This window comes from Sarcophilus harrisii, chromosome 3, assembly GCF_902635505.1.
Source record: "Sarcophilus harrisii chromosome 3, mSarHar1.11, whole genome shotgun sequence".
Taxonomy (NCBI): Eukaryota; Metazoa; Chordata; class Mammalia; order Dasyuromorphia; family Dasyuridae; genus Sarcophilus; species Sarcophilus harrisii.
The window spans coordinates 556,378,283-556,400,963 of NC_045428.1; the positions used below are offsets into that span (position 1 = coordinate 556,378,283).

Consider the following 22,681-nt stretch of genomic DNA (forward strand, 5'->3'; position numbering starts at 1 on the left):
GCCCAGCTGCCTCATTTTTATTTTTAGAGGTACTGCATTGGGCCATGGAACAGAGGTGCCATAAGGGGCAGGAAAGGAGAACGAGAAGTCCTTTCAATGTGTCGGGGAAGGTGGGAGAGAGCTCATGGAAGAGAATGGGAAGCACTGGGTTAGGAGTCCAAAGGCTTCCGTTTAATTCCTGGCTCTGGAGAACGTCTTGTCCCATCCCGTGTGACCTTGGTCAAGGTGGCCTTTTCCCCCTTACTCTGATCAAAGAAGAGATTGATTGAAATCCAGATTTCGTAGCCTTTTTCTGCATCCGCGTCCTTGCCTGTGGCCCCTTCTCAGAATAATATTTTTGAATGCACAAAATAACAATTAAGTCCACGACAAAGGCCAGTCATATTGACATACAGTTATCAGAGCAATACATTCATAGACTCCACATTAAACTCCACTAAATGATTTCTAAGATCGCTATCAGTTCTACATCTCATGATCCCATTTGACTAGGTTTGAATCCGGGGCCTATCTCAGTTTTCTTCTCTAAAATGGGCATACTAATATTTCTGCCGTCTCTCACAAAGGGCTTGCGTAACTTTTTAGTTCCACAGAAATTGCATTGTACTGTAATAATGATCTGCTGAGTGCTGGGGGGTTTGTCAGGTCCAAGGAGTGGGGTCAGGGGTCAGAGGGGCCGGCCTGAGAGTGCTCTTTCTGAGCATCCCTTTTCTGTCTCCTTTCCTTACCTGCTAGAGTTGGGAAGGAAAACCACAAGGAAAACTGAACAGCAGACCAGGAAAGGTAGGAGGGTGCAGGGGGGTTGGGGGGAGGCCCTGTGGGCAGGGATGGGGCTGGCGGAGGATGGTCTGTCATCCTCGGTCTGCCTGGTCCACAGTGGACCATTTAAAAGTGCTTATTGATGGATAGATTAGAGCTGAGGGGAACGGACTAGTGCAGCTGGAGAGGGGAGGGGATCGGCCCGGCCAGAGGGCCTGGGATCAAGCTCTGGGGGAGCTTGGGGCCGAAAGGTTAAAGGTCTGAGCATAATTGAAGGTAGAGGAGAATCAATGGTCGGTGATGCAGGGAGAAGGGCAGAAGGGCCAGTGGGCTGGAATGGGCTGGGGCAGAGGGAGGGCAAGGCGGGGGTGCCAGAGGGAGAGGCGGTGACCCCTGTGGGAGGGATCTGACCTTCCCTCCCTCACCCCCAGATCATCCTCTTCTCGGAGCCCGGCTGCCAGGGCCAAGCCCGGGAGGTGTGGGATGATGTCGCTGATGCCACAGGCTGGCTTCCCCCTCCAGCTTCCCTCCGGGTGCTCCGCGGAGGGTGAGTGAGTGCTCTGGCCGATTGCCCAGGCAGGACTCTGCAGAGGGGGGCATCGGGATGGGGGTGGGATACAGGCCGTTGTCCGCCTCCACACCAGCAGAAACGAAGCGGTGAGCCACCACAACTGGACCGGCCAGCCCTCTGGGGGGGTCTCTTGTTCTCTGGGCCAGGCTTTGGCGGAAGGCCCCTCTCCCCCAAGGTCCCCTTCCCAGGTACCCACTGTGCCCTCAGGTGGCTGCTGTATGAGAAGCCTGGATTCCAGGGCCTGAAGCTGGCCCTCTCCGAGGGGGACACGGAGCTCAGGACGTCAGGCGCAGAAGGGGGTCCTGTGACCGTGGGCTCCCTCAGGAGGATTGTCCGGGTGAGTGAAGGAGCTTAATGGGGGTGAGGGGCAGGAGTTGTTCCCCACCGTCATCCCCTTCTCCACAGAGCCCGAGAAGATGGGGAGCGTTAAGTCTCAGGATGCCCTAGGCAGCCAGAGACAAAATCTCTGCTTATGGGGAGCCCCGAGTCAGGGAGGGGCTGAGGGGCCGGGAGGCAGATCTGCGTTGTTCTAGACTGGGTGGGGCCGAGAGGAACCAGGGGAAGTTTGGGGCAGGAGGAAGAAGCAGGAACAGACCAACTGATTTAGGGGAAACTGATATACTGGGGTTTCCCCAGTATAACCCAAGTGTGTCCTCCAGCCTCAAAGGGAGGGGGCAGGGCAGGCCATTTACTCATTCATCAATTAGTTGTGATCAACTTTTGCCTTTGGAGGGGCAGCGGGGCAAAGTGGGAAGTGGTCAAGGCTCCAGGTTGGTACTGTCTCTGGAACCAGCCACGGGACCTTGCCTCCTCTGTCAAATGGGACCTCACAGAGCTGTTGGGTTCCCCTCAATTTTTATTGACTCCAAATTGATCTCAGTAGTAGTGGGGAGAGTCATGAAGAAGGCTGTAGCCCTCAAAGAGCTTAGTCTGCTTAGTACAGGACAGCATGCTCCAGGAAGGGAAGATCCTGTTCAGGTAAGAGGATCTAGGAAAGGTATCACTTGGGTGGGAACTTGGAGGAGGGGATGGTGCTCCAGGTATAAGGACTGTAGCGAGCAAAGGCTCAGGGGAGGGAAATGAAAGATATGTTTGGTAAATAGGGAGTAGTCCAGTTGTGTAAATAAGGTTGGAGAGACTAGAGCCAAATTGTAGAGTGCCATCAAGTAATCTGATTTGCTCCTCACAAGCCTGATTCCATGACCTTTCTACTTTGCAAGTTTTTTCTCCCACTAGAATGTAAGCTTCTTGAGGACAGGGACTATTTCATTTTTGTCTTTCTATCCTCCTGACACATAGCAGCACTTACATGATTTTTTTTAACACTTAATTTGTATTTTTTCTCAATTTTCTCAATTTTTTTCTCAACTTTTCTCAATTTTCTCAATTTTTCTCAATTTCTCAATTATTTTTCAATTTTCTCAATTTTTACAATTTCTGAACAAAAAATGTTAATATTGATTTTTAAATTTTTGAATTCTAAAGTCTCTCTCTCCCTCCCTTCCCTCCTCCTTGAAAAGGTAAGCAGTTTGCTACAGAACCTACACAAGGCACTTAAATGATAGTGTAATTCTAGGATGGAAAGAACATTGATTTTTCTAGTTAGAATATGACAAAGGGTCTTATCACTTACTTGCTGTGTGACCTTATTCTAGTCACTTGCCCATTCTGAGTCTAATTTTCCTCTCACCTGTAAAATGGAGCAGTGTGGTATAGTAGAGTCAGTGCTGAATTTGGAATTAGGTGACCTGACTTTGAGGTAAAACTCATCCTACCACTTCTCTCTCCATAAACCTCGTTATCTTTTCTATAAAATGGACATGATATCTTCACTGTCTGTCCTGGAGAAAATAGGAGGATCAAAAGCGATAATCAGTCAGTCAGCGTTTGTTAAGTGCCTTCTGTGTCAGACACTCTGCTAGGGACTGGGGAATATAAAAGGAGGCCGTCAAAGAGCTTACAATCTAACGGGTGGGGGGAACCAAACATAAAGAAGTTTATGCAAAGCAAGCTATCTGTGGGATAAATAGGAAATAATTAACCAGAGAAGGTGCTAGAGTTAGACGGGTTGGGGAAGGCTTCCTGTAGAAGGGGAAGGACGCCAGGGAGATCAGAGCAGAAGAGAGAGAACGTTCCAAGCATGGGGGACAGCCAGGGAGAATATACAATAATAATAATAATAATTATTATTATTATTATAGGGAGCCCTACTGGGGGCCTGCCCAAAGCCAGTGGCTTGGATGAGGTGCTAGTCCCTTCATCAGCCTGAGGAGCTGGCAGAGTTGAGTAATGGACTGAACTTTTCAGAAGTCATCTTTGCTTCTAGACAAGATGGCCCCAGACCCAGAGGCCAGGGAGGCCCAGCGATTCTCCCTAGAGGCTGAGCATCTTGTCTGTCCTTCCTCCTACCCCAGAACTATGTCATCCCCGAGATCAGCCTGTTCTCCAAGGAAGGCAACGAGGGTGTCCAGGTGAAGCTGACTGAAGCCTTGGAAGATGCCCAGGGGCAGGGACAGCCCTTACTTGCATCATCTGTCACTGTCACTGCTGGATGGTAAGACAGGGATGACTTCATTCTCCTCCCATCCCCCTGCCCAGAGAAGAGCTCAGGGGACATAATGATGTTGACTTCTCTTAGCCCCAGTATCTCCCAATAGGGCTCCCATGATCCCCCTTCAGCCCCAGCCCCCTGTTTCTGTGGGACCACCTCAAGGATACTCTTGCTTCTCCCCAGGTGGTTGCTCTACTCCAAACCCTACTATGCCGGGGTCCCCTGCATCCTGGAGCCTGGCATTTACCCTTCCTGGGAAGCCTGGGGGGCTTCTGACCCTCATGTCAGCTCCCTGAAGCCTTTGAGACTGGTAAGACCCAGACCCTGGAGAGCAGTAACCCATGAGCCTCGGCTCCATCCTTATCTAGGAGCCCTGGGTCTGAAGAGACGCATGGCTTGACCATCAGGCCCAGAGGGATGGAGAAGGGAGGGAAGAAGGGAAGGGAGCACTGTCCAAAGGACAGAGGAGGAGCTGAAATGGTCATTTTTGACTGTGGGAATATTCACTTTGGATGAAGGAATGGGCAAAGTGAAAGAAGTGGAAGGTCAAAAGAAACTGTCCCTAGGGGTCAGCCCCTAAAGAGATGGCCCTTCCTGAGCTTTCCTTGGCCCTTCCTCTGTTCTCTGTCCCCACTTTACTTTGTCCCTCTTCAGGGTTGTCCCACCGTGGAGAAGCCGGGGGAGCCCAAGGTAAGGCCCGAAGCTTTTCGCCCCTACTCCCTCCTGGGACCTGTTCTGTGACAGGGATGTGATTCTGAGGGGAAGGAGGGAGCCGTGAGGAAGGGGGCTTTGGAGATAAGAGCCTCTCTGAGGTTTGGAAGGGAGGGGGGTCTAGGGTAAAGGGCCTGGTCTTGTGGATAAGGGTTTCCCCTGAGCCCTCTGGGATGCTCTGGGAAGCAGCTCCTAATAACATCCTCAACTCAGGCTTCAGCAGAGAGAATGGAAGATCCCAGCAGGTGATGGGGGCTTCCTGAGGGGGATCCATACTCAAGGAGTCTAAGGGCATTCAGCAAAAGGGGTGGGGACTCATTAAGGGCGCGATCATAAGGGTGGGAGCTTCGTGAGGGGCTAGGGCCCACTGCAGGTGGGGTCTCATGAAGAGATATGCCGGGAAGAGGAGCTCAGTGAGGGGATGAGAAGGTCTAGCAAAGGAATGGGGAGCCCATCCAAAGACTTAGGGATTGGTGAGGGAAACGAGGGTTCGGAAAGGCGGGATGATCACTCTGTATCCGAGGGTCACGGGAATCCTAGTTCTGGCCCTGAAGAGGTAGCTGGAGGGGTCAACTGCAAGATCACAGTTGGGGTCAAGACCCCAAAGCCATGATCTTCCCCTGGCATTCCCTCCCCCCTTCCCAGGCCCTGGTATACGAGGCCGCGGACTTCCAGGGGCACTGCTGGGAAGTGAGCCGAGACATCTATGACCTGAGGAGGCCGGAGGATGTCCAGAGCCCCAGCTTGTCCACTGTGGGCTCCCTGCGTATCCTTGGGGGCTGGTAAGGGGCAGGGCTCATGGGCTGGGGACCCATTCTCTTCACTTAACACTGTGGGTTGGTTGTTGACCTCTGACACCCCCTCCTCTCCACTTGGTCCCCCCATGCTCCTAACTCATAAAGTTTAGTCTCCCCTAGCCCCAAATGGTGCCCCCTGTCCTCTGAGTTCCAGAGCCTGCGCACCACAGAGCCCCAGCGGCCCTCCCTCCAACAATGGGAGTGGTGGAGGCTGAGGGGGCTGAAGGGGTCTGTCTGTCTGTCTGTCTGTCTGACGTAGCTGGGTAGGCTATGAGAAAGAAGGCTTCCGGGGACACCAGTACTTGCTGGAGGAAGGCGAGTATCCAGACTGGTCCCACTGGGGCGGCTATGACGAATCCCTGACCTCGCTGAGGGTCATACGCACGGTAAGGGAGCATCTCCAGAGCCGGTTGGTCCATCCTCCCGCCTCCCCTCCCCTCAGAGAGAGATCTTGCCACTGCCTCCGGCTCAGGGGGAGCCCCTTCCCTGTAACCTAAGGGGTGTCTGCCCTCTCCCCACCAGAGGCCAGAGTAAGCCCGAGCAGCGGGGATGGGAGCGGGATGGACTGACTGTCTGTTTGTCCCCAGGACTTTTCGGACCCGGCTGTGATGTTGTTTGAGGCTGCGGACTTTGAGGGACAGAGTGTGGGGCTGAGCGAAGCGTTGCCCGACGTGCGGCTGGCGGGACACGGACTCACCACACAGGCCATCCACGTGTTGAGTGGCGTGTGAGTGACTGGTGGGAAGGGGCAGAGGAGGTCCCAAGGGGACGCAAGGAGGGCATGGGACCCTAAGGGCATAGACCGGCAGCATCAGGCCGAGGGGGTGTGATGGAAAGGGACCCTAGGTGGGGCGCGTGTGAGAGAGAGAGACAGAGAGAGACACAGAAACAGAGAGAGAGAGAGAGAGAGAGAGAGACAGAGAAATAGAGAGAGAGAGAGAAACAGCGAGAGACACAGAGAGAGAGAGACACACAGAGAAACAGAGACAGAGAGAGGGGTAAAGAGAGAGAGAGAAACACAAAAACAGACAGAGACACAAAGACAAAGGTAAAGACAGAAGGAGAGGAAGGGAAGGAGGGAGACTGAGGAGAAGAAGAGGGAGCGGGAAAGGGAAAGAAGAAACATAGAAAGAATGAGAAAACAAGAGAGGGAATACCAGGGTGTGTGTGAGAGAGGGCCAGAAAAACAGAAAGAGAAGGTAAGAGCAGGGCAGAGACACACTGGGAGAAGGGGAAGGGCCCCCCGGGGTATGTGGTAGGGGGCACATTGCGATACCAGGAGACTAGATTTGAAACCCTGGCTTTGGCACATCCTAGCTATTTTTCCTTGAATAAGTTATTGGCCCTCCCTGAGCCTCAGTTTCCCTACCAGAGAAGGGGACTGATAGAACATTGCTGTTGACAAGCCTTACGTTGCTTGGAAAGCGGAGCTCTTGCTCCTTTTCCTGTCTCCATGGATGGGGGCCCCGCTTCCTGGTAGCTCCCCCGTGGCTACTCAGTAGCTCTCGTCCAGGCTTCTTGCCCTATCCCCGCGCCCACTTCTGTGCCGTGTGGCCCTTCCCTGGCATCACGCCCTGCTCAGTCCCAGGGCCCGAGACTTTCCGTCCCCCTTTCTTCTGCCTCCCCAGGCTTTCCCCACTCACAGCCTCTTTTCCGCCCACAGGTGGGTGGCCTATGAGCAGGTGGGCTTCTCTGGGGAGCAGTACTTACTCGAGAAGGGCGTGTACCGAAACTGCGATGACTGGGGGGCCGGCGACAGCACCATCTCCTCCCTGCAACCCATTTTGCAGGTCAGTGGGGTCTCTGGAGGGGGCATACGGGGGGTGGGATCAGGACTGTGGAAAGGGCCTTTGAGGGATATTGGGGTTGGGCCAGGCAGGCCTGAGGGCTTGGGGGTCTCCAGGCAGAAGAGATGGAATTGGGGGCCAGGCCTCTGAGGACCGTGGGCCGGGGAGGAGGCTCAGTCCTAGAGCTGGATCTGGAGAGTGTGTGAGGGAGGGGCAGGGCCAAGGGTGGGGATGGGGTGTCTTGGGGGTGGGGCGATGACTTAGGAGCGATGGAAGGGCCCTTTTCTGGGAGACCTGGGCCCAAATGAGGAGGGGAAGGAGCCTCCCTTGTCTTCAACAAACCCATGTTTTCAAGACCAATGGAGGCAGAGGGGGCCAAGAAACGGATACACATGGGGAGGGCCAGAGCTTCTCTCAAAGGGATGAAATTGGGACAGAGCCAAAAGCAGGAAGGGCCCAGGAGGGGCAGCTGGGGACGCTTCCTGTGTAGCTTGGGGTGCCGGCTGCTGGTCGTGCCGGAATTCTGGTGAAGCCTGGAGACCCCGGGGTCCTCCTGATCCTCTCTTCTCTTCCAGGTTGGGGAGCAGAACCTGCATTTTGTCTCTAAGGTAAGAAAGGGGTCCTTGCTGGAGGGAGGGAGGGGCTGGATGAGCTCTGGCAGTCACTGACTCTGGGTTGGACAGGCTTCCAGGCCCACCTGTCCTAACTGTCCCCAGCAGGAAACTCCAGTCCTCTCCCCTCATCCACTTCTCTTCGCCTCCAGTGCTGGGTGTGCCCCGGCTCTGATTCACATGTCTGCTCTGCTTGGGGTGACCTCATCTGCTCCCAGGGGAGCCCTTATCGGCTCTGAGCCACTGCCAGCTGGTCGCTTCCACCTGGGGCCTCACAGGAGGCTCAGACTCAGTATGTCCCCAACAGAACTCTTCTCCAAACTGCCCTTCCCCAGAGTTCCTTACTGTGGTCTAAATCACCATCAGTCTTCCATCACCTAAGGTCCTGGAATCAGTCCCCCTCAGCCCTTCCCTCTCCTTAACTTCACATATTCAGTCAGCTGCCCAATCCTTTCTTCTCTCTCCCTTCCTCCTTTCTCTTCACTCTCGCTCTCTCTTTCTCCCTCTCATTCTGTGCTCTCACTCTTTCCTTTCTTTCCTCTTTTCCTCCCATCCTCCTCTTTCTTTTCTCCCTCCCTTCCTCCCTCCCTCCCTCCCTTCCTTCCTTCCTTCCTTCCTTCCTTCCTTCCTTCCTTCCTTCCTTCCAGCCTTCTCCACTCCAGGGCTGGTGCTCTCTGCAATGCACTCACTTCAACTCTTATTATTTTGAACTCCATGACATCTCTCGCACTCTTTGCCTTCTCTTCACTCACAAGACTGCTACCTCGATTCAAAGCCTCCTTCACCTTTTTTCTTGATTATTGCAATAACCTCCTAGTTGATCTCCTGCCTCTAGTCTCTTCCCTATTCAGTCCCACTTCTGAAGCTGCTGAAATGATTTTTCCAAGTTATAGGTTTGACCACATTACTACCTTACTCAATAAACTTCAGTGTCTTCTTCCTATTACTTCTGGGACCAAAGGCAAACCCTTTTGCTTGGAATTCAAGGTTCTTTATAATCCATCTTCTCTTCCAGGCTTTTCATGTTTATCATAGGTTTGCTCTGCCTAGGGAAGTTGACCTTTCACTGTCCCCCATAGCTACCCATCTCCCCCTTCTGTGTCGTGGCCCAGCTGGTGCTCCATTGCCCTCCCTTCTCGCCGTCATCTCTTAGAGTCCCTCCTTTCCTTCAAAGCTCATGTCACAGGCCATCTCCTACATGAGCTTTTCCTCATCCTCCTAGCTCCTAGTGCTCCTTGTTCTCTTACATTTAGCATGTGGTTCTATGTACGCACTGTCTGATGTAACAGAATGTAAGATCCTCGAGGAGAGGGGCAGGTTTAAAAAGGTTATTTTTAATCCTGAACTTAAGAGACATCCAATAAAGGAACCCTTATATATACATAGAAGAGCAGGGGAAAGAGGTCCTATTCTGCTTGCTTGCTTTAAGAATTGGACATTGAATGGATGCCCATCAGTTGGGACATGGCTGGATAAGTGATGGCGTATGAGTGTGATGGGCTATTGTTGTTCTATAAGAAATACGAGCAGGATGATTTCAGAAAAGCCTGCAATGACTTATGGGAACTGTTGCTGAGGGAAGTGAGCAGAAACAGGAGAACATTGTACGTAACAATAACAGGATTATGTGATGATCAACTGGATGGACGTGGCTCTTTTCAACCATGAGGTGATTCAAGGCAATTCCAATAGACTCGTGATGGAGAGAACCATCCGCAACCAGTGAAAGATAATGGGGACTGAATGTGGATCAAAGCATAGTCTGTTCGCCTTATTGGTGATGGTTGTGCAGCATGATGAATATGGAGATATGTAGAAGAAAAAGTTATTACTTGCTTTTCTTAGGGAGAGTGTAGAGGGCGGAACTCTGGAGAAATATGCTTGAAACAAGGTGTTAACTCAGTGGAACTGATGAGATGATAGTTCTCTAGTTCACATATATACTTAGTACTCAGTATGGTGATATAATGGTTCTCTAGTTCACACATAATCAGTGTGCTGTAAGGATGTAATTACAATAAGGTACAGAAGGACTAAGGACTGGAAGATGGACACTCCATCTTTGCCCAGCCTCCCGGTGGCTCTCCTGCCTTCATCACTTCACCTAAAGACCAAGGCCCGTCCGAAAGACCTCTGGAAAGCCAGCCGGGACACTATGGAGTAGTTTTGCTTTTGTTTTTGTCTCTTTAGGGCTTGGCAAATAGTGGCTACAATAAGTGTTAGTTGATTGACTGGTCATCCACTTGGTGTTCGGGGAGCCTGAGATGGCCCAGATTCGGGGACAGCTCTGATTCTCCCAAAGTTTTCCTTACCTTGAGCCCAAATTTGCCTCTTTGCTGTTTCTCCATCATGACAATCCATTTCCAGACTCCAAGCATTCTCCCTGCCTGTCTCCCATGCCTGAAACTCTGTCACTGCTCATTCCCGGACTTACCTGGCTTTCTCTGAGCCTTAGCTGCCCTCTGCAAGAAGGGATCTCATCATGGCTGATCATCAGTCTTGCTGTTGCTATTTACCTTTTCTTGGTTCTGTTCACTTCCCTCAGCATCAGTTCACCTAAGTCTTCCCAAGCTTTTCTGAAATCGGCCTGCTGGTCGGTTCTTGTAGAATAATAGTATCCCATTATATCCCTTTCTGGGAGGGGCAGCTAGATGGTGCATCCACCCTGGAGCCAGGAGGCCCTGCCTTCAGATCCAGCCTCAGACACTTAACATTTCCTGGCTGTGGAACCTAAAGTCACTTAACCCCAGCGGTCTCGCCAAAAAGCAGCCGCCTTTCTGGGCCCCTCTTGATTTGGATGCCCTTCCCGTGAGACATGAGACCGCCCTTAGTTTATCCCATCTGCTCTTTCTATAGCTGTTTGATGTTCTCTCTTGTGAGACTATGACTTCCTTGGGGGCAGGGACTCTTGCCTTTCTGTATTTTCCTCTGTGCTTGGTACGGTGGCCAGCATGTAGCAGGGAATAAACTTTGGCCGGCATGCAGTAGGTGATTACTAAATTTTAGTTGATTGACCGTATCTTCTCCCCATCGCTCTTAGCGCTGGCCCTTAGGGACTGTTCTCCCACCATCTTTCCCCGTCCTCCTCCTTCACTCTCTCCTGGCCTGGGTTTGAATCCCAACTGCGTCACTACCTGCCCCCACGATCCTGCAGAAGTCTGTCTTCTCTCTTGAGTCTCCTTGTCTGTCAGTGAGGAGATCGTGTGTCCTCTGGTCTAACAGTCCATGTTCCACGGGCCCTGCCCGGCTGACAGGTTATTCTCCTGTCCCCAGATCCAGCTCTTCTCAGCGCCCGATTTCCTCGGGGACCACGTCTCGTTTGAGGATGACCAAGCCTCTTTGCCTTCCTCCTTCCAGCCTCAGTCCTGCCGGGTCTATGGCGGCAGGTGACAGAGGGAATCCTGGGAGCGGGGAGCCCTACTCTCAGGCTGGGCCCAAGGGGCTGGTTCTGTGGGACGGGGGGAGGAGCTTCCCAGAGTTTATCCAAGACAAGTGCAGCAGAGGCAGAGCATGAGAGGAGAGACCCCCAGAGAAGGAGACTCGGTGCTCTTCCCTCCCTGCTTTCCCTGGAGCTTAATACCCATGCACAGGCCAAGCCATTCTTCCTGAGTCTGACTTCACTCCCCACTACTGAAGGGCAGGCCTGCCTGGACTGAGGGGTGCTAGAGTGGAGGCCGGCTGGGCTGCAGGCTCCGCACTGAAGGGAGCCCTTCTCTGCGCCTGAGCTGGGACCCGGCAGCCTCGGGGGGAGGCCCTCGTGGGTGCTCCAGAGGCTCAGACCAGACTGAGACGCCTCCTCCCCCCAACAGCTGGATCCTGTTTGAGGAGCCGGGATTTGAGGGGGAACAGCATGTGCTCTCAGAGGGAGAGTTCCCAACCCTTACAGCCATGGGCTGCCTGGCCTCCAGTGTCCTGAGCTCCCTGCGAAAGGTCCCCCTGGTGAGTATCCCCTCCCCTCCCAAGGTCCTGCTGCCCTCAGTAAAATGATGTCATAGATCATGCAGAGCTGGGAGTCACAAGACCTGATTCAGTCACTGGAGTCATTTCTTCTTTCTTTAGGCTCCAGTTTACCCACCTATAAAAAGAGGAGGTTGGATTAATTGAGATGTAAATTCCATTTCAATTTCAACATTCTGTTTTCTAAGGATCCTTCCCAGCTCTGACATCCCGGGTTCTAAGGGCCCTCCCAGCTCTGACCTCCCGGGTTCTAAGGGCCCTCCCAGCTCTGACATCCCGGGTTCTAAGGGCCCTCCCAGCTCTGACCTCCCGGGTTCTAAGGCCCCTCCCGGCTCTGACATCCTGGGTTCTAAGGGCCCTCCCAGCTCTGACCTCCCGGGTTCTAAGGGCCCTCCCAGCTCTGACATTCTGGGTTCTAAGGGCCCTCCCGGCTCTGACATCCTGGGTTCTAAGGGCCCTCCCAGCTCTGACCTCCCGGGTTCTAAGGGCCCTCCCAGCTCTGACCTCCCGGGTTCTAAGGGCCCTCCCAGCTCTGACCTCCCGGGTTCTAAGGGCCCTCCCAGCTCTGACCTCCCGGGTTCTAAGGGCCCTCCCAGCTCTGACCTCCCGGGTTCTAAGGGCCCTCCCAGCTCTGACCTCCCAGGTTCTAAGGGTCCTCCCGGCTCTGACATCCTGGGTTCTAAGGGCCCTCCCAGCTCGGACATTCTATAGTCTATGACTCCAGTTTTGAAGGGAGACCTACTAGGAGCAGTCTCATTCCTCACCCCCAAATTCAGGGAACCCTGTTTAGAGGAGATGGAGCTAGACCATAGACTTGGGCCAAAGTGAAGGGTGACTGAAGGAAGCCTTGTAACAGTTTGGGACTAGAGACAGGGCTTCCATTGTGAGTAAAAGCTCTGCCTGGGCCAGGGTTTAGTAGACCTTCATTCTTAGTTTTGACCAGTGACATTCTGTGTGACTATGGGCAAGTTGTCTGACCACTCTGGGACCCAGCTATCTCTTCTGTAAATACACAACCTCAACATGCAGGCATTCTGTAAATAATTACCTAGTTTTGACAAAGCCCTTCATCCTATGAAGTGTGGTATAATAAAGATGGAGCTGATGAAGATGATAGCTTGCATTTGTATAGTGCTGTAGGGCTTGGAAAGTAGACAAAGCGACTCAGTGGATAGTTCTCTAGAGCTGGAGGCATGAGTTCAAATGTAGCCTCAGACATTTACTACCTGTGTGACCCTGGGCAAGACCTTTCATCTCTATCTGCCCTGTTTCCTCATCTGTAAAATGAGATAATAATGATTTCCTCCCATGGTGATTGTGAAGATCAAATGAGATGCTATTTGTAAGCACTCAGGACTGTTTCTGGGACGTTGCAAGCCCTTAAAAAATGTTTTCTCCTTCCCTTCTTTCTGCTCACAACAACTCTGGACGATAGGTACTATTATTATCCCCATTTTACAGATAAGGAAACTGAAGCACACAGTCACGTAACTACTGTCTGGAATCAAATTTAAGTTTTACCCAGAAACACACGACTAGGGTCTGACTCTGTGCTTCCCCTTCACCAGCATTTTTCAGAGCCATCTATCTTCCTCTATGGGCTGGAGTGCTTTGAGGGAAAGGAGATTGAACTCAATGGGGAAGTCCGGAGCCTTCAAGCGGAAGGCTTCAACAACCATGTCCTGTCCATCCGGATTAAGGGGGGCGTGTGAGTCAAGGGAGCTGGTGGGTGTTGGGGGTGGGGAGGACATAGGGAAGGAAGGAGGGCAAAACCTTGGAGGGAAGTAGAGGACAAGAGGGGGAAAATGCATTTGTTGTGGGATGGAGCAGGAGGCCCCAGGAGAGAGGCTGAGGGATAGGACCCTGAGGAATGGGGGATTCCCAAACTTGGAGCATCCAAAATATTCTCCTGCTGTAGAAGTTCCCTCTCCCCTCTTAAAAATCACAGTAGCTACATCTTACCTTCCCCAAAATAGTAGGCACTGATTAAGCACCTACTGTGTACCAGGTACTGAGCACAGGGGATATAAAAAGAGACAACCCAGACTGATCCCCGTTCTCAGGCCTAGGGGAGCCATACCTGAGGCGGGGGCTTCCATTGCGATGACAAAGAGATCTGACCTCCTTCCTGCCATTTCCTTCTTCCCCGTGTGCTTCTGCCTCTGTCTCCCCACCTTGGGCACGGGTTCCCAGCTGGGTGCTGTATGAGCACAGTGACTTCCGAGGCCGCCAGTGGCTGGTGGGAAGTGCCGAGATCACCAACTGGCTGACCTACAGCGGTACACAGAGGATCGGCTCTCTCTACCCAATCAAGCAGGTTCGCCACGGGCGGGGGCCGCTGAGTCTGGTTGTCTGGGGGGGCGCTCACTGTGTCTTGGGGGGTCTTCATGAGGCGCTCCCTCGTGGCTGCGTCTCTCTTTGCCCCTGCCCCGAGATGAGTCTGGGTGCTGGTTGGGCCCCTCTGTGGGGGCTGGGCTCACAAAGGTGGGGTGGGAGATGGGCCTGGGTCCTGCTGGAGAAGGGAGGCTGGGGCTGGGGCCGACTCCAGGAAGGCAAAAGAGGAGGCCTGAGGGACCCGGGAGCTGCAGGTCTTCCTTCCTCACCTTCTCCCCTCTTCTCTTAGCGCCGAGTTTATTTCTACCTTTGGAACAATGGCCTGGGCAGGTGGCTGGCAGTGCCAGAGGATGTGGAAGATATGAAAGCCGGCAGGGTGGTGGTCTCAGAGGCCCGGGCTGGGGGCAGCTGTGTCTGGTACTATGAAGATGGACTGCTGAAGAACCTGGTGTGTGCGGGGGTGGGGGGCAAGGGGGTGGCAAGGAAGGCACTGCCCGGGCAGTGCCCAAACCCAAGAGAGCTCAGACAGAGCCAGGCCAGAACTCCCTCTTGTGGGCTTGCCCGAGCTTCTCATTACCCATGGAAAGGACCCAGGGGCTGTTGTATCGATGGGGGATGAACTTAGACCAGTGACTCCCCTCTCTGGGACTCAGGCCTCCTGTATAATGAGGGTGTTCGAGTAAATCGTCTCTAAAGTCCCTCCAGCTCTGACCTCCTGGGTTCTAAGGGCCCTCCCAGCTCTGACCTCCTGGGTTCTAAGGGCCCTCCCAGCTCTGACCTCCTGGGTTCTAAGGGCTCTCCCAGCTCTGACCTCCTGGGTTCTAAGGGCCCTCCCAGCTCTGACCTCCTGGGTTCTAAGGGCCCTCCCAGCTCTGACCTCCTGGGTTCTAAGGGCCCTCCCAGCTCTGACCTCCTGGGTTCTAAGGGCCCTCCCAGCTCTGACCTCCTGGGTTCTAAGGGCCCTCCCAGCTCTGACCTCCTGGGTTCTAAGGGCCCTCCCAGCTCTGACCTCCTGGGTTCTAAGGGCCCTCCCAGCTCTGACCTCCTGGGTTCTAAGGGCCCTCCCAGCTCTGACCTCCTGGGTTCTAAGGGCCCTCCCAGCTCTGACCTCCTGGGTTCTAAGGGCCCTCCCAGCTCTGATATCCTGGGTTCTAAGGGCCCTCCCAGCTCTGATATCCTGGGTTCTAAGGGCCCTCCCAGCTCTGACCTCCTGGGCTCATCCATTCATTTGACAAACATTTCTTACACATCTGATCTGCAGAACACTGTGCAGCATAGGAACTGGGGCCAGTATGAAGATCAGATAAGACATGGTTCCTGTTTGGGAAATCAAGCAATCTAGAGCCTTCATCAAGTGGCTACTATTTGCTAGTGACCGTGCTGACACAAGGGAGGGTGGGGGTACAAGCACAAAAGCGAAGCAGCCCCTTCCCTCCCAGAGCCGACATTCTATCGAGAGAGAGGTTCTATGCCACAAGCAATCAATGAATCAATAAGCATTTATGAAGTGCTTACTGTGTACCAGAGACCAGTATACAAAGAAGGGAAAAAACAGTCTGTCCCTCAAGGGGTTTGCATCCTTGGTGGAGATGACCCTGAAATAAGCAGGTATACACACACACTCCATAGGGAAGAAATGGAAGGCAGCCTCAGAGTGCAGGCTGGGGAGTGGGGACACGTTGGGGGGCAGGCAGGGAGGAAGAGATGCCCCTTGCAGAGATGACACAGCCAAACTCTTCATTTTGTGGTGAAGGACCCTGGGCCCCGAGACAGGAACTGGCTTGCCCACATGGGCGTTTTTTGCTGTAAGAGCTTCTTTCCGGCTGTATTCTAAGGGCTAACAGCCTTTTTCTGCCCTGAAGAAGTTGCTCCAGGTGCTAACGTTCTGGACCTGGGGTTTCTTGCAGCAGTGACTATGCTCCTTGGTGTGATTAGCTAAGGGCTCTGGGCAGGGCTGGGAGGGGGGCTTCTGCAGTTAGGCATGTGGCCGGGCAGGGCCCCAGGGGTTTGCTCAGCACGCAGAGCCTCAGGTAAAGGTGTAACTGTTTCTTGGGGGTCCAGGTGGCCCCAACAATGAGCCTGCAGGTGATCGGGCAGCCCAGCCCTGGGTCCAAGGTGGTGCTTTGGGCTGAGAGCCGCCAGCCCAGACAGACCTGGAGCATTGACCCCTCTGGGCACATCTGCAGCGAGATGTTTGAGGACAAGATCCTGGATGTGAAGGGTGAGCAGGGAGCCAGGGAGGGGCCGGGCTCTGGAGCTCATCGGCCATGGAGCCCGCCCTGCCTGACCTTCCTGTCTCCCTGCAGGTGGCCGGGGCTATGATCGGGACCATGCTGTGCTGTGGGACAGGACTGAGCACAGGCCTTCTCAGATCTGGGATGTCCAAGTGCTCTGAACTCCTTCCTCCCAGAGGGCTTGGGGAGGGGGTTGGGAACGGAGGTCTGAACTGGACCAGATGTTTGTACAGATATTGCCTTTGTAACATAAGATGTTTTATAATGTCTCTTTGGCTCTTTGTGTCGTTGAGTCCCTGTAACTAGAATTTGGAGTTTTCAGGTCAGGTTCCTCATTTTGTAAAATTCTCCATTTTCTCCCTCCTCTCTGTCCCATTCCTGCCCTCCCCACCCCCCCACCCCCCCAGCCCATTCTTTGGGTGGGAGGAAACTCTTAGGAAAAAGGGCACTCCTTTTAGCCACCAGAGGGCACACACAGAGGACAGGGGAAAGCAGGGAAGGAGAAAAGGACAGAAAGAAAGGGAAAGAGGGAGAGAAAGGGGAAGAAAGAAGAAAAGAGAAAGGATAGGGGACGAGAAAAGATGGGCAGAAAGAAGTGAGGAGAAGAAGGGGAAAGAGGGAAAAGGGGGAAAGGAAAAGAGAGGAGAAAAAGAAGAAATAAGGAAAGAGAGAAAAAGGGGGGAAAAGGAAATAAGAGAAGGGTTAAAAGAAGAAGTAAAGAAAAGGAAGAAGCGTAGCAAGAAGGGGAACAGGAGAGCTTAGTTTCTACTCTTCTCAGAGGAAAAGACTGCCTCGGCCCTGTGTGGGTGTGGGTTGAGGGGTGGGTCAGGAGATAACTGACCCAAAGCTTTCTTTCCATCCTTCTCGTTGTCAAGGGGCCCTCCATCGCATACCAATTCTCCTCTCCCCCTTGTACCAGAGGAGAAACTTCAGGATGTGGTGGGTCCTATGGGACCTAGGGCGGGTGACTGCCTCCCTCTCTTGGGAGGCCAAACCTTTGCCCTGAGAGAGAAAGCCAGGAAACCACCTGGGTGGAGAGATGAACAGAGTCTGTTTGAGGAAACTAGAGCCCCGCCAGCATGGGACAAAAGAGAAGTAGGCCCAGAGGCCAAACAGGCAGTCGTATATGGGGGGGGGGGGTTTGGGGTGAGGCAAGGGTTAGGGAGGGAAGAGAGAACCAGGCCCTAGGGGAGCCAAAGCAGGAAGGGAGGCAGGCCCTTATTCCCCAAAGGCTTAGCCTGTGAAGAACCTGATCATCTCCTCTTCCTCATTTCCCCACCCTTCTTGGGGAAGGGAGGAGGTGAGGGGACAGAGGCCGGGCTGCCAGGATGTCTCCCAGGCTCCCTCTCGGTGGGGATGGCTGTTTGGCAAGGTTCCGGGATGAGTTAGGGCTCTGGTGGGGAGGAAGATCCTGGTCCTGGGGTCAGAAAACCAGGAGCTCCAAATTCTTGACTCTGCCCCTAATTCACTATCTGACTTTGGCCAACTTCTAAAAGTTTCAAGGAAATGAGAACACTAGACTAGAAAATCTCTGAAATCCCTCCACTTCTAGCATTTTGGTGCTAGGGGGGCTGAAGGAGTCTCTGCAGGTGCCTTGCCCGCCTCTCCCCCCATCTGGAGAGTTTGGGGAAAGGGACGGGCTAGGACAGAGTGAGCCCACAAAACTGGGTGGGGGCCGGGGAGGGAAAGAGGTCTCTTTGGAGATGCTATCAGAAGGCCGCTGAGCTCCGGGTGGGGAAGAATGGGCCTAAAATGGGTCCCTGCAATGGGGGTAGGGGCGTGTCAGGAAGATCTCACACACTCTTTAATGGCTTTAATGGCTTTATTGAGACAAGCAGGTCAGTGCTTTGCTCTCTCATCACTATAACCCTTGGAGTGTGGAGTGAAATCAATCCCTGACCCTGGCTGACAGGCGCTATCCTGGGCATGGGAGCTCCTCAGGAGGCCATGGGAGGGATGCAGGGGGTGGCAGGGGTGGGCCCAGAAGAGGGAGCTTTCAAGGGCCAGTGCTGCTGGTCTCCACAGTCTCGGTCTCAGGTCTCAGTGTAGCTGGAGGAGGTAAGCGAGGACTCCGGTGAGGAGGAGGATGCTCCAGGTAAAGGGTCCGTGGAACATCTGAGATGACTGGCTCGTCGTTGGCGTTGGGGTTGCTGATGTCGGGTTGGAGGCCTGCAGAGGACGGACAAGGTTATGTAGGGGGGAGATCCAGAGCCCGAGCCCACATGCAGCTCCCCAGGACAAGAGGACATCACTATTAGCTGGACGAGAGTCCAGCTGGTGGGAGGTTCCATCCATCCCCCCTCCCCCATCTAGGCCCTCTTTGGGAAGAGGGAGAAAGCCTTCATCCTCAGATCTTCCATTTTGCTTAAGTAATGAAAAAAGACCCTGAGGGAAAATCCCTTTGGGTTCTTTTAGAAGCAAACACATTTCAAAGTGGGAAAACCCAAAGTAGAAAAAAAAAATTGGTGCTGGAGGCCCTGGGTTTGAAACCTGCCTCTCTGCCCACATAACCATGGAAAGTCACTTCTCTAAGTCTTACATTTTTATCTGTAAAATGAGAATGTTGAACTAAATGATTTCTAAGGTCCCTCACAGCTCCAGATTATAAGGAAATTTGGGAGAGAGGTCAGAGCAGAGAGACATTGGAAAGGGCAGAGTTCAAATCAATTTAACAATTAAAAAAATATATTATGTATGAGGTACTGAAAATATAAGATTAAAAAAAGTCTTCATCAAGAACTTTACATTCTACTTGGAGTGGGGAGGGATATGCCATATACATTTAGAGGTGATTAGAAGTAATTGGAGAAGAGAGAAAACTTTTATCAGTGGATAGGGGGAGAGAGAGACAGAGACAGACAGACTCTAAGAGACAGAGACAAGAGAGACAGGGGAGGGAAGGAGAGAAAGAAAGAGGAGAAGGAAGAGGAAGAGGAGGAGAAAGAGGAGGAAAAATGAGGAGGAAAGAGAGAGAGAGGAGAGAGACAGACAAGAGAGAGATGGGGGGAGGGACGGAGAAAGAAAGAAGGAAATGAGAAGGAAGAGGAGGAGGAGGAAGAAAAGGAAAGAGACATAGAGAGAGAGCATTCATAATTGGTAGATTCAGGGAAAACTTCAGGAAAGTGATACCTGAATGACTGTAAGCTTGCTTTCCATCACCATTATCTACTTAGCACAGTGTCTTAATATAATATAAATTAATAAAATAAGTGGTTATTGAAAGAAGGTAAAGATTCTGAGAGGCAGAAGGGAACAGAGAACAAGTTTTCAATAAATGCCTCCTGTGAACCAGGTACTGAGCTAAGCCCTGTACAGATAGCATCTCATTTGACCTCACATGAATGCCTTCTGGATAGGGGCTGTTATTATGTCCATTTTACAGTTGGGAAAACCGAGGCAAACAGGTTCAGTGACTTTCCCAGAATCACACGGCTCAGTTTCTGAAGGTTTGAACTCGGGTCTTCCTGACTCCAGGCTTAGTGAGAAGGACACATTGCAGAAATAGGGCACAAGGCTCTGGGGAAGGCCCGGGGCGATTGTTAAGTCACAAGGCAAGTCTATGAGAGAAGTCTGAAGAGGTCACTGGGGGCCGCCCTGGAGAGGGTCCTGCCTGCCAGACTGAGTAATTTGCACTCTATCCCAGGAGGAACCGCCCTGGGCAGCAGAACGAGTGGACATCGGAGAGAATAGAAGAGCTGCAAGGGGTCAGAGTGCACAAAAGAACATGTTGAGAAATGCCTTAATTCGCAGATGGGGAAGTTGAAGCCAAGGAAGGGGAAGTGGCTGGGATAAAGTCACATAAAGGAAGGCAGGACTCCTGCGCCTCCCAGCCGGGGGACCTTCCAGGAGAGGAGGGAGAAGCGTTCTCAGCTTCTAGTTGAGCATCCCGGCCAGTGGGAGGGAAGGGAAGAGAGCAGGGCTGGGACCCCGGAAGGCTGGGTGTGCCTTTTTCTGATAACTGCAGGTGGCATTTCCCTTTTCTGAGCCTCAGCTTCCTCATCTGCAAAACGGAGCCCCTGAACCAGAAGGTTCCTACAAGCGCCTGCAGTCTCAGTTTCTGGTCTACTGAGAGAAAAGCCAGCTGGGGCAGGGCTGAGTTATGGTTCTCTGACTTCCTACGGTATATTTTCCTATCGCTGTGGGTTACCAGGAAGTCTGATGCAAATGAGGCAGTTATACCTGTGGCAACTGGGTGGGTACCTTGGAGAGGGGGAGTATTGAGGAGGAAGTAGTTGTAAGTGAATCTATCCATCAAGTCCTGCTCGCTCCCCTACTCAACAACTGGGATAATCCTTCTTCTCTCCCCAGGAATCGGATACAATCCCATGAGGTTCAAACTGTTGGGCCTTCCAATTTAACCTTGCAGGAAGGGGGAGAGGGAGATGGAGTGAGGAAAGTATGGCGCAGTGGATAGAGGATGGGCCCTGGGGTCAGGAAATGTCATATTCCCACGTTCAAAGCCAGCCTCAGACAATTACTAGCTTTGTGACCCAGGCCGAGTCACTTAACCCTGTGTGCCTCAGTTTCCACATCTGTCAAATGAGCTGGAGAAGGAAACAGCAAACGACTCCAGCATCTTTGCCAAGGAAATGGAGTCACAAAGAGTTAACTGTGACTGAAAAATGAATCAACAACCCCTTTATGTCACAGAAATCAGATATAAAGTAAACCAATCCAAGAACTCTTTGGCCAACTGTAAGGACTCTAGCCTAGTTCCAAAGCTGCAGGGAGGAGAATCCCCCTTTTGGTTCAATACAACCGTGCAAGTTTGGTTTTCAGAGGCAGGGGAGAAGACTGAGTCTCCCTTCTCAACTAGTGTGGAACTGAAGCTGCTACTCGGGACTATTCAGTCTGGAGATTTTAACCCTCTCCTAGGCTGCCCACCTCCACTTCATCGAACTGTCTTTGGCCCTCTTGCAGATCAAAACTCCCAAATTCCAGAGATCCACCATTCTTAACCTTCCCCCGGCCCAGCAAGGATGATGGACATGGACTGTCCCTGAATCTGGGAAGCACCATATCCTACTGAACTCCCAAGGGTCTGGGGATAGATTTCAGGGGTTTATGAACTAAGCCAAAGGGGGGGGGGATCACAAAGGCCTTATTTTCACACACTGCTACTTATAATTAAACATTTCCTACAATCATTTAAAAGTCTTATTCTAAGAAGGGACTCATCAGCCCCCCAAACTGCCAAAAAGTCCAGGAAACAAAAAAAGTTAAGAACGCCTGATGGCATCCTTTGGTGTTGGAAGAAATTGTCTCTACCAACACAGGCTGTCAGCTTCTCCATAACTGAAAGCCATAGAGTCTTGCTTGAGGGTACAGAGAAGTTAAGTCAGAGAAGCAGTACTTGCACCCAGGTCTATGACATGCAATCAACAGGAAGGAAACCCAAAGGCAAAGGGTTTATCTAGTGGTCTCTTCCCATCGTGGGGTCTTTCTTTAGAGCTGCCTCTGAGGAATATTTCATCCAGAATCTGTCTTCTAAATCTCATAGGGTACTTAGCTCAACTCTTGGCATTAAAATCAGTTCCCCACCCCGCTTTGGATCCTCAGGAGGGAGGTAGGATAGTTTATATGCCCTGGGCTCCCATCTAATGGCCTGATTTCATCCCACTGTGGAGTAAATGGGCATTAACTGGGTTAGTGGGGGGGGAGTCTTTCCAGATGCCAGGCAGTAGGAAGGATTTGGGGGTTAGTTCCCTTTCTCTGGAAAAATTCCACTGAAGCTAGAAATCAGAGATGTTGAGCATCTTGGATATGATAGAACAAGGGATGCCCTTACCGCGATCTGAATCATGGCCCCAAGGCAAAGAAGGAGGAGGAGGAAGAAAGCCTTCATCTTGGAGCCTTTGTGCACAGCTGCTGTTCCTCCTGGCTGGATCTGTGAGAAGCTTTTGCCTCAGAAGAGATAGTGGTAGATATAGTTGAGGGAGGGGCATGAGCACATGGGAGGGACTATCACTGACTCCTGGTGAGGGAGCAGTTGATCATCATCATAATCATGTCCTCTAAGGTTTGCAAAGCTTGTTACAAATGTGGTCTTATCACGATCCCCGTTTCAGAAATGAGAAAAGCAGGGCCCAAGAGGTGGGGATTTGGTCGGGCTCACACAGCTGGGAAGAATGGGAGGCAGGATTCCAGTGTTCTTGGCTCCAAATTCAGCACTCTGCCCAAAATGCCAGGGGACTTTGGGATGCAGAATGGAGCCCAAAGAGGATCATTAGAACTTTGGAAAATACACTGTTGGAACTGAAAGAGACTTTAAAATATAGAATGCTAGATCTAAAAAAGGCTCTATTTTCTGACTTTTCAGAGGAAGTCAGAGTTGGAGGATCCTTAGAAACTAGTCTGTCAGAGATGGGA

At 52.3% G+C, this 22,681-nt stretch overlaps 1 protein-coding gene across 1 annotated transcript in view; it reads left to right on the plus strand.

Moving 5' to 3' along the window:
* Nucleotides 1-16,844, plus strand: part of CRYBG2 (crystallin beta-gamma domain containing 2) — a 31,170-nt gene extending 14,326 nt beyond the window's left edge. The window contains exons 4-21 of the mRNA XM_031961527.1: nt 736-783; nt 1,191-1,306; nt 1,538-1,667; nt 3,745-3,884; nt 4,065-4,191; nt 4,536-4,571; nt 5,238-5,374; nt 5,649-5,775; nt 5,977-6,116; nt 7,053-7,179; nt 7,752-7,784; nt 11,061-11,173; nt 11,597-11,726; nt 13,313-13,452; nt 13,938-14,061; nt 14,368-14,526; nt 16,140-16,299; nt 16,385-16,844. Coding sequence (XP_031817387.1) covers nt 736-783; nt 1,191-1,306; nt 1,538-1,667; nt 3,745-3,884; nt 4,065-4,191; nt 4,536-4,571; nt 5,238-5,374; nt 5,649-5,775; nt 5,977-6,116; nt 7,053-7,179; nt 7,752-7,784; nt 11,061-11,173; nt 11,597-11,726; nt 13,313-13,452; nt 13,938-14,061; nt 14,368-14,526; nt 16,140-16,299; nt 16,385-16,473 — 2,076 coding nt within the window. The 3' untranslated portion in view covers nt 16,474-16,844. The remainder of the gene's footprint in view (nt 1-735; nt 784-1,190; nt 1,307-1,537; nt 1,668-3,744; nt 3,885-4,064; nt 4,192-4,535; nt 4,572-5,237; nt 5,375-5,648; nt 5,776-5,976; nt 6,117-7,052; nt 7,180-7,751; nt 7,785-11,060; nt 11,174-11,596; nt 11,727-13,312; nt 13,453-13,937; nt 14,062-14,367; nt 14,527-16,139; nt 16,300-16,384) is intronic.
* Nucleotides 16,845-22,681: the final 5,837 nt, after the last annotated feature.